Source organism: Microtus ochrogaster, linkage group LG8, assembly GCF_000317375.1.
Source record: "Microtus ochrogaster isolate Prairie Vole_2 linkage group LG8, MicOch1.0, whole genome shotgun sequence".
In the NCBI taxonomy this organism is placed as follows: Eukaryota; Metazoa; Chordata; class Mammalia; order Rodentia; family Cricetidae; genus Microtus; species Microtus ochrogaster.
In genome coordinates, this window is record NC_022033.1 from 21,832,990 (window position 1) to 21,845,928 (window position 12,939).

The window sequence follows — 12,939 nt, forward strand, 5'->3', positions numbered from 1 at the left end:
GGAGCCATCCACCTTGTATTTTGAGACAGGGGCTCTTTGGCCTGAAGATCATGACTTAGGGTTTTCCATTGCTGTGAAGAGACACCATGACCACAACTCTTTTTTTTTTTTATGCTTTATTGAGACATGGTTTCTCTGTAGCTTTGGAGCCTGTCCTGGAACCAGCTCTTGTAGACCAGGCTGGCCTCGAACTCACAGAGATCTGCCTGCCTCTGCTTCCTGAGTGCTAGGATTAAAGGCGTGCGCCACCACCGCCTGGCTTGACCATGGCAACGCTTATGAAAGAAAACATTTAATTGTGCTGGCAGCTTACAGTTCAGAGTTTACTCCATTACTGTCACGGCGGGAAGCAAGGCAGCATGCAGGCGGACATGCTGGAGTAGCTGAGAGAGCTCTTACAGATTGTCTCACAGCAACAGGAAGTGGTCTATCTCACTGGACACGGGTTGAACATATATGAAACTTCAAAGACCACCTCCACAGTGACTCACGTCTTCCAATAAGACCACACTTACTCCTAATAGTGCCACTCCCTTTGGGGGCCATTTTCTTTCAAACTACACAGCTCACTAAGCAGGGGCTCACCTGCCTCTGCCTCCCGAGAGCCACCACACCCAGTTTTGTCCCATGGGCTCTGGCTCAAAAATTCAGTTATCCATGCTCATACCTAGCATCTTGCCAACTGGGCTTTTCCCAGCTCTCAGTCACACTGCACTGCCATAGCTACATGTAGGGATTATTTTTAGTAGTTCCCTTCCCCCACCTGTTCCCCCCCCCCCCCGCCTCGTCATCTCCAGCTGGTTCCTTTTCTCTCCCCAGTTACCCACCCTCTGCTGCCTTGTCAGATAGCACTTTCCCATATTTTGTAACTCTCTTAAAGTTTCCCTCCCCTCTGCTTTCATGAACCCCAATATATAGATTCCTAAAAGATCAACCACAATATCTTTATCATGTCTTTATTTTATTGTTTTACTTTTTTTGAGACAGGATCTTACTGTGTAATCCTGGTTGACCCAGAACTCACTATCTAGACCAGGCTAGCCTCAAACTCAGAAAGACCTGCCTGCCTCGCCTCCCAAGGTGTATGCCACCGTGAATTAAAGTCTTTTATTTCTTTCTTTTCTTAAAAATTTTAATTTACTCTAATTTGAATTTAATTTAATTTGAATTTAAACAGGGAAGTGGTAGTACATGCTTTTAATCCTGGCAGTTGGGAGGCAGAGGCAGGCAAAGCTCTATGAGTTCAAGGCCAGCCTGGACTACAAAGCAAGTTCAGGACAGCCAGAGCTGTTACATAGAGAGACCCTCTCTTAAAATAACAAACATTTAAAAAAATTATTTTTATTTTATCATATGTGTGTGCATGTGTGTATGCATGTGTGTGTTGTGTATGTGTGTGTGCATGTGTGTATGTGTGCGTGTGTGTTAAAAGGACAACTTTCAGGAGTCAGTTCTCTCCTTTCACTGTGTGTTCTGGGGACCTAAGTCAGGTTGACAGGCTTCAGCTAGAAGCGCTTTCGCCCCCTGAGCCATCTACCAGCCCAGCACGATTTCTTATATCATCAAATATGGAAAGATGTGTTTCTAAGCCTTTCTGCTCGTTACCCAGTATCCGTAGCCCATCTGTGCTGTGCACTAGCCTGGGAACGAAGCTCCTCGTACACTTACCACAATGTCGCCTTCCTTCAGAGTGTGCACCTTCATGTAGACCCCCACTATGGCATCCCTGGGGAGTTCACCGAACTTGGTGTTGGCCATGGGACATTTGACCGGATGACCAAACCTAGATCTGAAATGTAACAGCTTGTTAGAACTGGCCCCATAAAATAGCCAGCTAATCAGGTCCCAAGAAGTCATCCCTCACGGCACTGCTGACGAGAGCCCCCCCCCGAGAATCTGCACCTCTGAAGAAGGTGGAAAAACCTCAAAACCAAATCCTGAGTGAGTCTGACTGCTGCTGGCTGGGTCACAGAAATGTCAGAGAGCCTGGGCTTGGGAGAGAAAGGAACTAGGGACCTTTTAGCCACCAGAAGGCTGCTTCTGGAAGAGCAGATGATCCCTGTGCAGCTGCGGCAGCCTGGTGGACAAGGGGTACAAGCACAGAGTTCAGGCTGCCCGGTAAAGGAAAAGAATTCCCACCAGCCAGAGATGCTCACAAACAGAATGACTGTTCAAAGGCGAGGCTCTAGGCACCTAGGGGCACAGCAGAGGCTGCCTCTCTGTTTATAAAGACCAGTTCCCCTGCTCGGCCTGCAGCCCCTAGACTCTATTCAAATTGAGCTTAATTTTACAAAGGCAGCCCTGCTCTGCTGTCCTTGGTTTCTGTCTAAGGCAGCAGGAGAGAGGCGAGGCAGGTGATAAGAAATAGAGAAAAGATTGTGAGCTATGGATAGCTGGGGCTCGCTCAGCTCATACAAAGATAGGCTGGCTTCATTCCTGCCCCTCCAAGAAGAGCATGGGACAGGGGTGTATCCAGCATGCCCTGTAACTTTTACTTCTGGCTCCCTTTGTCCCTTCTCCCTTACTAGCTCACAACAGACACACTAGGTCTGTTTTTTCTCTACCTGTGGGGAAGCTGGAAGTGGGAATATTCCATCAGAAGAAAAACAAGTAGCCGGGCAGTGATGGCACATGCCTTTAATCCCAGTACTTGGAAGGGAGAGGCAGGAAGATCTCTGTGAGTTGAGGCTAGCCTGGTCTACAGAATGAGTTCCAGGACAGGCTCCAAAGCTATAGATAAATACTGTTTCAAAAAAAAAAGGTGGGGGGGGGACAACCTGGAAGTCATGGGTTGCTTCTTATGGAAGCCAGCAGACTAGAAGCATTAATGGATAAATGAAGAGGCCATCGAAAAACAGGACAGTGATACTAACCCCATTATTGATACCGTTTTTTGTTTTTTGTTTTTTGTTTGTTTTTTGTTTTTTAAAGGACGTAGCTCTGGCTGTCCTGGAACTCACTATGTAGATCAGGCTGAATTCAAACTCACAGAGATCTATCCGCCTCTACCTCCCTAGTGCTGGGATTAAAGGCACGTGCTACCACTGCCTGGCTTAGACACCTTATGATACTTGAGTTTCAAATGGGAGGGGGAGTGAGCGGTGCTCCTGACACAGTCTTTTTCTGTTCCTCGGGTCCTCGAGTTAAGGCAAGAGCACAGGTCTCAATGTGCCAGTGAGACCAGTGGCAGACAGGACAGATGTTCGACCAGATGCTCAGGCTTGAATCCTGGTTCTACCACTTTCTACAATGTGTGACCTTGAACAAGCAACTTCACCTTGCCGTGAAGCTTAGTTTTCTCGCCTGGAAACTGAGTGATGACCGGAGCACCTTTAGGGACGTTGTGGAGATTAATTAGATAACTTAATGATACTAAGCATCCTGTCAGCATTAAGTATGATTTATCAATAGTTCATATAACCACTGGCTTATAATGACCTTGAAACTCAGAAACCCACAAAGCATAAGGCTTAGAGAAGTCAGATCCCTTGGCTAGGCCAGAGGCACAGCCAAAGCAAGTGACCAAGCCAGGATTTGAACCTGTGTTGGACTGCCAGCCAAGCTCGCACCTGCCATGCTAGAGCTCGCTCCCCTAGGTGGACAATCTTCTGAAGACACTGAGTCAAAAGGACCCAGCAACAGGGACACAGAAAGCCAGAAGATCCTTTCTCCCTTTTAAAAACCATTACTGTGGCCTTGAGGAAATGAATGGTGGTTGTTCTTAAGTAGCCAAGTGAGACGGAGACGGTGAATGCAGGTCCTGGAGGACAAACCCAGCCAGCCACACCCGTCCACCTAGGATGACCTGCTTGCCACCTCTGCCCCTCACCAGCATCTCCAAAATCTTTAACACCCCCACCCAGACCACTCTATCAGCTAAGAGCTCAGCTTACCTGACCTTCGGGCCCAGCAACTTCGGGAGACTATTTTCTGTTGAGTTGATCTTCCCGTGGAAGGTTTTTCCCTTTTGCCCTCTGACTTCCTGGAGATGCCGAAGTTTCAAATAGCTGAAGTCTTGTAGCGGATATGATTTGATCTGGAATTCCTTAAATCTCTCCATAGGAGAGATTACTATTGAGAGAAAGCACAGAAAAACACAGCAATGGGCCTTGGGCAGTACAAGGATGGTGAAAGAACCCCATCGGAACCTGCCCAAGTCGTCTGCTGAGAACGCTGGGGAAAGAAAGCGGAGGTGTGGTGGCACACGCCTTTAGTCCCCCGCACTTGGGAGGCAGAGATGGTAGATCTCTGTGAGTTTGAGGCCAGTCTGGCCTACATAGCAACTTGTACGTCTGCCAAGGCTTCCGAGCCAATGAAGAGGAGGAGGAGGAGGCAGGAGGAGGAGAAGGAGAAGGGGGGAGGGAGGAGGAGGAGGAGGAGGGAGGAGGAGGCAGATTCCATAGACTGCCCTCAGGGGCAGCCCTGCATTAGATCCTTCCATGATTGCATCTAGTTGAGCAGTTAGCCTAGGACAGAGGAGGTGAACACCAGAGAATCCAAGTTGTCTGCTAAAAGCCTGGTGCTTAATTTGAACTCAGTTCTAGTCCATTCAGAGTCCATCTCTTCCAACTGCCAGACCGGATTTGGGGCTGGAGATGCAGGTCAGTTGGTAGAGGGCTTGCCTAGCACCCACAAAGCTCTGAGATTCATCCGCAGCACCCATGCAAATAGTTGGGCATGGTAGCTTGTACTTACCCCAGCACTGGGGAGGGAGAGACAGCCCAGCCTATATGGCAAACCCTATGACCAGTGAGAGACTGCCTCAGGAAACAAGGCAGGCCAGGCATCTTGGCTCACACCTTGACTTTTTCTATATTTGGGAGGTACAGTCAGGGAGATCTCAATTTCAGGGAATGAAAGAAACTGCCAACCCTCTTTACTACAGCCAGCAAAACGGTCATAATTAAGGAGGAAGAAACACTTTCCACAATGAACACAAACTAAAAGAATTCATGAGCACTAACCCGTTCTTGATAGACTCCTTTGGCCAGAAGAGAAAGGTAAACACGGGGCTGAAGAGGTGGCTCAGTGCTCTTCCAGAGGACCTGGGTTCAATTCCCAGCACCCACATGGCAGCTCACAACTGTCTGAAGATCCAGTTGCAGGGGATCTGACACCGTCACACCAATGCACATAAAATAAAGTTAAATAAGCCATAAAAAATATTTTTTTTTAAAAAAGAGGTGGCTCAGCAGTTAAGAGCAGGTGTTGCTCTTGCAGAGGACTGGATTAGACTCCCAGCACCCGCATGGTGGCTCACAACTGTCTGCAACCCTAGTTCCAGGGGAACCCAGGGTGCACACACAGAACACATACATACATGTAAAGTAATAAAAAAAATTTCAAGACAAGGTTTCTCCGTTTTAACAGCCTTGGCTATCCTAGAACTCACTCTGCAGACCAGGCTGGCCTCGAACCCACAGAGATCCACCTGCCTCTACTTTTCAAGTGCTAGGATTAAAGTTGTATGCCACCACTGCCCCAGCAAATAAATCTTTTTAAAAAACATTCAGAGGCCACAGGAAAGAATAAACCAGACTAGAACAGTAAGCACAATAGGAATAGGAAAACACCAAACGCTATAAAATCAACACAAACACAGGAGTTAATACACAACTTTCAATAATAACTCTGAAGCTTAATGATATCAATTCTTCCATCAAAAGACACAGAGCAGTAGATTGGCTTAAAAAAATAAACTGCATTGCCTGATGGTGGTGGCTCACACATTTAATCCTGGCTAGCACTTGGGAAGCAGAGGCAGGCAGATCTCTGTGAGTTCAAGGCTAGCCCGGTCTACAAAGTGAGTTCCAGGACAAACAGTTCTACATAGAAAAACCCTATCTTAGCCTGGCGGTGGTGGCACACGCCTTTAATCCTAGCACTCGGGAGGCAGAGGCAGGCGGATCTCTGGGAGTTCGAGACCAGCCTGGTCTACAAGAGCTAGTTCCAGAACAGGCTCCAAAGCCACAGAGAAACCCTGTCTCAAAAAACCAAAAAAAAAAAAAAAAAGAGAGAGAGAGAGCGAGAAAGAAAAACCCTATCTTGAAAAACAGATAGACAGACAGACAGACAGATAGATAAATGGCATCTATAAGTTGCCTTCAACAAATGCACCTCACCATTAAGGATAGAGGCCACCATAGCATGAAAGGATGGAAAAGCATATTCCAAACAAATGGAACTAGAAAGCAATCAGGGGACAGCTAGTCTGGCATACTTTCTGGCAAACAAGAGACCCTCATCAAACAAGGAGGAAGGCAAGAGCCAACATCTGCAGTTGACCTCTGAGTTCCACAGGTGCACCATGGCATGTGTACACGCTCACTCACAGACACAAACATGCACACGTACATGTGACAGCGTGTCTATAATCTTAGCATTAGAGGTGTAGAAACGGGAGGCCCCCCGGGGTCTGGTAGCCAGTTAGTCTAATCCAAGTTCGTACCCTTCTAACCTAAAAAAAATATAAACAAAAATGTTTAAAACTTTCTAAGTAAACTCATTTTTGTGAGCATGGCTATAGATGAATGGTATAGCGTTTCCCTGGCATGCGTAAGACCCTAGGTTTGATCTCCAGTGCCACAAAAACAGAAAAAGCCACTTTAAATAAAAGATACAAAAAAAAAAAACCAAACACAAAATGATAGGAAGAGAAATATCAAACTAATAGCAACGAAAGGCAGCTAAGTTAAATCAAAAGGAGTGGCTAAAATAGTATCGGAAAAAAGTAGATTTTAGAGTAGAGAATGCTACCAGAGACAAAGAAGTTCATCTTAGGTCAAGAAGGTAGCTCGTGCTAGAGCGCCCAGCCTTGCAGTCTGCGGCTCAATCTTGACACCTCAAAGCCAAGCTTTCTTGTCTTGAAGAATTCAGCCCTGAGGTTCTATGGGTCAAAGTCAGCCTCAGATACTGGGGAGGGGGGGGGGAGGACAAAGTAGGGGAAGAGAGAAAACAGTAGGTGGAGATTTTCTCAGATCTGTACTAACAGCTGATAGAGCAGATGAGGAAAATGAGGAAGGACACGGACCCGTCCTCCCCATCACCAGCCCAGCTGACTTACATTCCCAGCACGCTGCTGCCGATGCCAGCATATTCTTTTCAAATGCAAATGGAGCATTTACCAAGATAGATTGCCTTCTGAGCCATAAAACAACGTTCAACACATTCAAGAGGATCCAAACTGTCCCGAATGTTTTATCATAGAAATAATAAAGAGAAAGATAGCTGGATGGTCCCCAAATCTTGGAAACCAAATAACACCCTGATTAATATTCAGTGGGTCAAAGAAAAAAATCAAAAGAGAAATTTAAAAATATTTTGAACTGGTCCACGATAGAAACATAGCATATCCAAACTTGTGCAGTACAACCTTATACCTAGGGGACTGGTTTTGGAGGATGGCTGATGAGAATTGACATCCCTTTCAGCCTGTCTGTCATCTTACAGTAATGGTGACAAGTGTCTACCATAAATTCATGCACCCAGGGGGTGGTTTATGAGTTTTGTATGTTCATTTGTTTAACATCCAAATGAGTCTATGATATAGGGAACATAATTTACATTTTACAGGACCCGAGGACACTGATGTACAAAGTCATTTGTCCAGTGTCACACAGGACCCTGTAGTCTAAGCCTAGGCTCTTTTTTTTTTTTTTTTTTTTTTTTTTTTACAAGGCAGGGTTTCTCTATGTAGCCCTGGCTTTCCTGGAACTCGTTCTGTAGACCAAGCTGACCTCAAATTCAGAGGTTCACCTGCCTCTACCTCCCGAGGGCTGGAATTAAAGATGTGCACCGTCACCATCTTGCATGAGCCTAGACTCTTAACTGATGTGGGATTCCCCTCTGTAAGCTGTGAATATGTTTTATTACCATTGGTTCATAAAGAAGCTGCTTCTGCCTATAGCAGAGCAGAATATAGTCAGGTTAGAAGAGAGAGATATAGAGAGAGAGCGCATAGGCAGAGTCAGAGAGATGCCATGTAACTGGCGAAGGAGGAAGGCACACCAGAACCTTACTGTAGGTAGGCCACAGCCTCGTGGCTATATACAGATTAATAGAAGTGGGTTAATTTAAGATGTAAGAGTTAGTTAAGAAGCCTGAGCTAATAGGCCAAGCAGTGTAGTAATTAATATAGTTTCTGTGTGATTATTTCTGTCTGGGAATGAACACACAGCCTCTGACTACATTTAACGGTGATACTGTCTGGAAAAGTGATGGAGAAGCCAGATCAAACGATTTAAGTATTAACCAACGCCACCTACTATGTGGGGTAAACATGGCTCTGTCAAGCTCCAAAGTTATCTTTGTCACACCGCCACCCCACCCCCACACACACCTTTTCCCCTGCCCAGCCACCAATGTTGGTTTCGGTTCTAATATCAGAACAACTGGCCACATCCACAAAGTGATCTTGGAGAGGCTGGATTATAATCTCAAAGGATTGTTGGGAGGAAGCCAGTGCTGGTATTTAGTAAATTTGTAACCCCTGGGCCACTGTGGCTGTCTGTTTACCCAAATGTATAACACACACTCACGTACTCACACACATTCTCACACACACACTCACACACACATTCTCACACACACACACACACTCATGTACTCACACACACACACTCACGTACTCACACAAACATTCTCACACTCACACACACACACACACACACTCTCACATGCTCTCGCGTGCACACACATATACAGCCTCCTGTGTACAGAAACACCAACCAAAGTCGGGAAGTTGTCACCTCAGGCAGGTTCTAGAAGCTTTTATCTCACACTGGTTGTGTTTAATACCAAGAACTGGAGACTGAGCATGCCTGGAGCCTTTGGCAAATACGAAAGCGTTTGCTTTTCTTTCAATGTGTGGGCCTGCACTCTCCAGCCCTCCATTACTTAGTATCTGTATGACCTTTAGACAGAAGTTTCAGCTCTCTGAACCTCAGTCTCTGTATCTGTAAAACTGAGATACAATTGTATCTTATTGAAAATCTGCGGTGAGGGCTAGTCTTGGTTGTCAACCTGACTTGATCTGGAATTAACTAAAGCCTAAGAATGGAGACACATCTCTGAGGGATTTTTGCTTAATTTGAAGTGGGAAGATCTACTTCTAATCTGGATCTTTGAGGTAGAAAGATGCACCTTTAATCTGGATCTGGGCTAGGTAGCGCCTCTGACCTGGCCACGCCTTCCGCTGGAAGCCTTTATAGGGACACTGAGAAAGGAAGCTTTTGCTGTTTGCCTGCTTGTTCCCACCTTGCTGGCTAGTCCATTCCTTCTCTGGCACTGGAGCCCACTTCTTCAGGATTCTAGCATCTCCTGAAGAACGGCCAAGGCATCCAGCCTGTGGACTCTTCACAGCTACCATCCACTTACAGGCTGCCATTGCTAGACTAGTTGAACCTATAAGCCTATAAGCCATTCTAATAAAGCCCCTTTCTATATAGAGAGAGCGCTATTAATTCTTTAAATTCTGTTACTCTAGAAAGGCTTGACTAATACATCTGTTAGGAATTACACTTTTGTATAAACAAATCACTGAGTATATGCAGAATTCAATGAATGATAGCAACTATCCGTGCCATATATATATTTATAAATTTAGATAGGTACCCAAGAATACACAGGTACAGTCACAACTCGGGATATACTCAAAACCATCCACAGTAGCTATAACATGAGTGTTGACCCTGTGAGTCACTCTGAATATACATAAGATGCCTGGGATGGCCATGGGCCCTGGGATCCTAGAGTTTAAATTCTAGGGAGGCAACCACTTAATAACCATTTCAGATGCAGTGATTGCAGTGGAACAGACGCGACACAAGAGAAATACCGCAGATGCAAATGGGATGTAATGAGGGCTGAGATGCTGCTTCAGCACGAGAAGTCTGGGAGAATTCTCTGAATAAGAATGCGTCATTTAAGATGTGAAAAGCAGAAGAGAACTGGGGAAAGACGGGTGGGGGGGGCATGAGGCATAAGTACTGCTTACATGGAAGAATCCAGAGAGGGAGGGAGGAGCCAGCAGGCAGGGCCAACGATCAGGCTTTTAGAGCTGGTAGAAGAGGAGGGTCAAAGCAGATCTCCTGTTCACCCCTTTGAACTCAGATACCCATGAGTCTACGGACTGGGGACTGGAACCATGACAGGGCCCAGGGGACACACCTCTCCCCTGCCAGCTATGCCATCAACAGATGTGGCCATGTGACTTACCCTCGCGGTGAACTCCCAGAGGTTTGTAGTCCAACAGATCCAGCTGCTGCCAGACCCACTTATAATAGGTACTGGAGGCTCCCAGGTCTATCATCCTCAGGATCTCACAGCTGCCCTGGACACATCAAGAGATATAAGCCAAGGGTTAAACCTGGATGCTCCAGGCAGGCCAGGCTTTGAAAGGAAGCTTTATATCCACCTGGCCTTACCCCCATTTTGTTTTATTTGCTCAATGTATATCGTTCCATGTGTTTCCTTAATAAAAATGTTATTGTCTCGTAGCAAATTCAAGCACCTAAAGAAGCATAGAAAGTACACACAGTATTGACACTGACCAAAGTCATCGCTGAGGATGTAACGGCACAGCCAGTGGTACTGTTCACTGCAGGCTACACATCCTGCTGATACTGACAGTCACACACACACACTTTAGCTTTTTAAGACAGGGTTTCTCTGTGTAGCCCTGGCCATCCTGGAACTCACTCTGTAGACCAGGCTGGCCTCAAATTCAGAGATCTTCCTGCCTCTGCCTCCAGAGTGCAGGGGTTAATGGTGTGCGCCACCACTGCCCAGTGACTTTTATAATTCTTCTGCAGCTGATTTCTGGTCTTCGAAATGATCACCTGTGAAGCTGGAGAGATGGCTCAGTGGTTAAGAGCACTGGCTGCTCTTCCAGACTAGCCAGGCTCAGTCTTCAGCACAAACACAGCAGTCAGTCTCCAGCACAAACACAGCAGTTCACAACCAGCCATAACTCCAGTCCCCAGGGATCTAATGCCCTCTTCTGGCCTCTGCAGACACCAGGCACACACATGGTGAACTTATATACATGCAGGCAAGACACCCAGACACATTAAAACAAAACAAAACAAAAAACTCCTTTCTTAAAAAAAAAAAAGCAAAAAAGGCCAGGTGGTGGTACATGACTTTAATTCTAGCACTTGGGAGGCAGAGGCAGACGGATCTCTGTGAGTTCAAGGCCAGCCTGGTCGACTGAGTGAGTTCCAGGACTGCCAAAAGCTACACAAAGAAACCCTGTCTTGAAAAAACTAAACAAAGAAACAAAAACAAATCACCTAGGTTCCCAAGGATGATGTTCACCTCTCAGGTAACTCTAGCAAAGACAAAAGAAGAAGAGGATAAGGGGTGGGTGGCACACCCTTAATCCAGGCATTTAGGAGGCAGAGGCAGTCAGATCTCTGAGTTCAAGGCCAGCCTCATCTATATTGCAAATTCCTGGCCATCCAGGGCTACATAGTGAGAGTTTGTCTCAAAAGACCAACCAACAAAAAGAAACCCCAGTTAGACATCAGCCCCAAAATATAATCCTATGTTATTGCTTAGAATATTATTCTATGCTAATTCTTTATTTGCATGTGTGTACATGTTTGTGTGTGCACACACATGCTCAAGCATGTGGACACCAGATGATATCAGGTGTCTTCCTAAGTCATTCTCTACCTTATTTTTACAAGATGGGTCCCTCAGTTGGCTTAGAGCTGATTCATTAGACTCCCTATAAATGGAGACTGTACTTGTGTTTCCCAGCCAGCCAGACCCAAATAATCATACAAACACTATATTAATTACAATACTATTTGGCCGATGGCTCAGGTATATTTCTAACTAGCTCTTACATCTTAAATTAACCTATTTCTATTAATCTGTGTAGCACCACAAGGCTGTGACCTACCAGTCAGGTTCTGTAGCCACATGGCTTCTCTCTGACTCTGCCTACTCTCTATATCTCTGTTCAAATTCCTCACCTGGCTTTATTCTGCCCTGCCATAGGCCAAAGCAGTTTCTTTATTAACCAATGATAATAAAACATATTAATAGCATACAGGGGAATCCCACATCATCTCCCTTTTTCTGTCTAAATAAAAAGGAAGGTTTCAACTTTAACATAGTAAAATTACATATAACAAAACAGATATCAAGCAAGAATTAGTTACAATATCTGTAAGTTTCATATCTAATTTATCTTTTATCATACCTAAGGAAAACTATAACTATCTGTCTTCAACTCCATCAAAAACCCCAGAAGGATACAATATTATCCAAGTAAACAGGAAATGCATTGTAAGCAACTTCCAAAACTCTAGAATTGACAGCATTTGGGTGCCTGGGACAGTCACCCAAAGTTCTTCTGTAACGTTGGAGCACCCATCATCAGCCTACAAGTCCATAGTTTCCAGCAGACTTTTCCATGAAGCAGGAAATTTGAAAGGTTGTTTTGCCTATATTGACAGTTTATCAGTCACTTTCTTCTGTGTCCTGCAGAATGTCTAACAGACTCTTTCATGAAGCAGAACCCAAAAGGACTGTCTCGCCTTCTTTAGGCAAGTACAGCAGTCACTTTTCTATGGGTCCTGCATGTCCAATTTATATAACACACCATCAAGCAGTCCAGTCAAGAGCAATTTCTTGCCCAGTGGCTAGCCTTGTCACCTTGAAGACAAATTCCATAACGAGTTTCTTCAGTGTCCATCAGCCTCTTGAAGCAGATCGGTGCTACCCAAAGCTGACTTGCCTCATTGTCGACAAATTGTCTAAGTTCTTAACACCTTTTAAATGCCATATTCTGTAGTCTTTGAAGTGTTGAAGATTATCTAAACTGAAATATATCTCTGTATATCTAGGAAACCTAACATGACTACAAGTTTGATGATTATAAATGACTATCAAGCTGTAATCCTTAATTGTACATTTTTTATTTTTTTT

General features: G+C 45.2%; 1 protein-coding gene across 2 annotated transcripts in view; it reads right to left on the reverse strand.

The window, feature by feature from the left end:
• The window catches only part of Cnbd2 (cyclic nucleotide binding domain containing 2), a 45,290-nt gene that overhangs the window by 9,559 nt on the left and 22,792 nt on the right, over window positions 1–12,939 (reverse strand). For both annotated transcript variants that reach the window (XM_026787237.1, XM_005363047.2), the window contains exons 8-10: window positions 10,216–10,330; window positions 3,894–4,071; window positions 1,669–1,789 (exon numbers count right to left, since the gene is read on the reverse strand). In XM_026787237.1, the coding sequence (XP_026643038.1) occupies window positions 1,669–1,789; window positions 3,894–4,071; window positions 10,216–10,330 (414 nt within the window). The remainder of the gene's footprint in view (window positions 1–1,668; window positions 1,790–3,893; window positions 4,072–10,215; window positions 10,331–12,939) is intronic.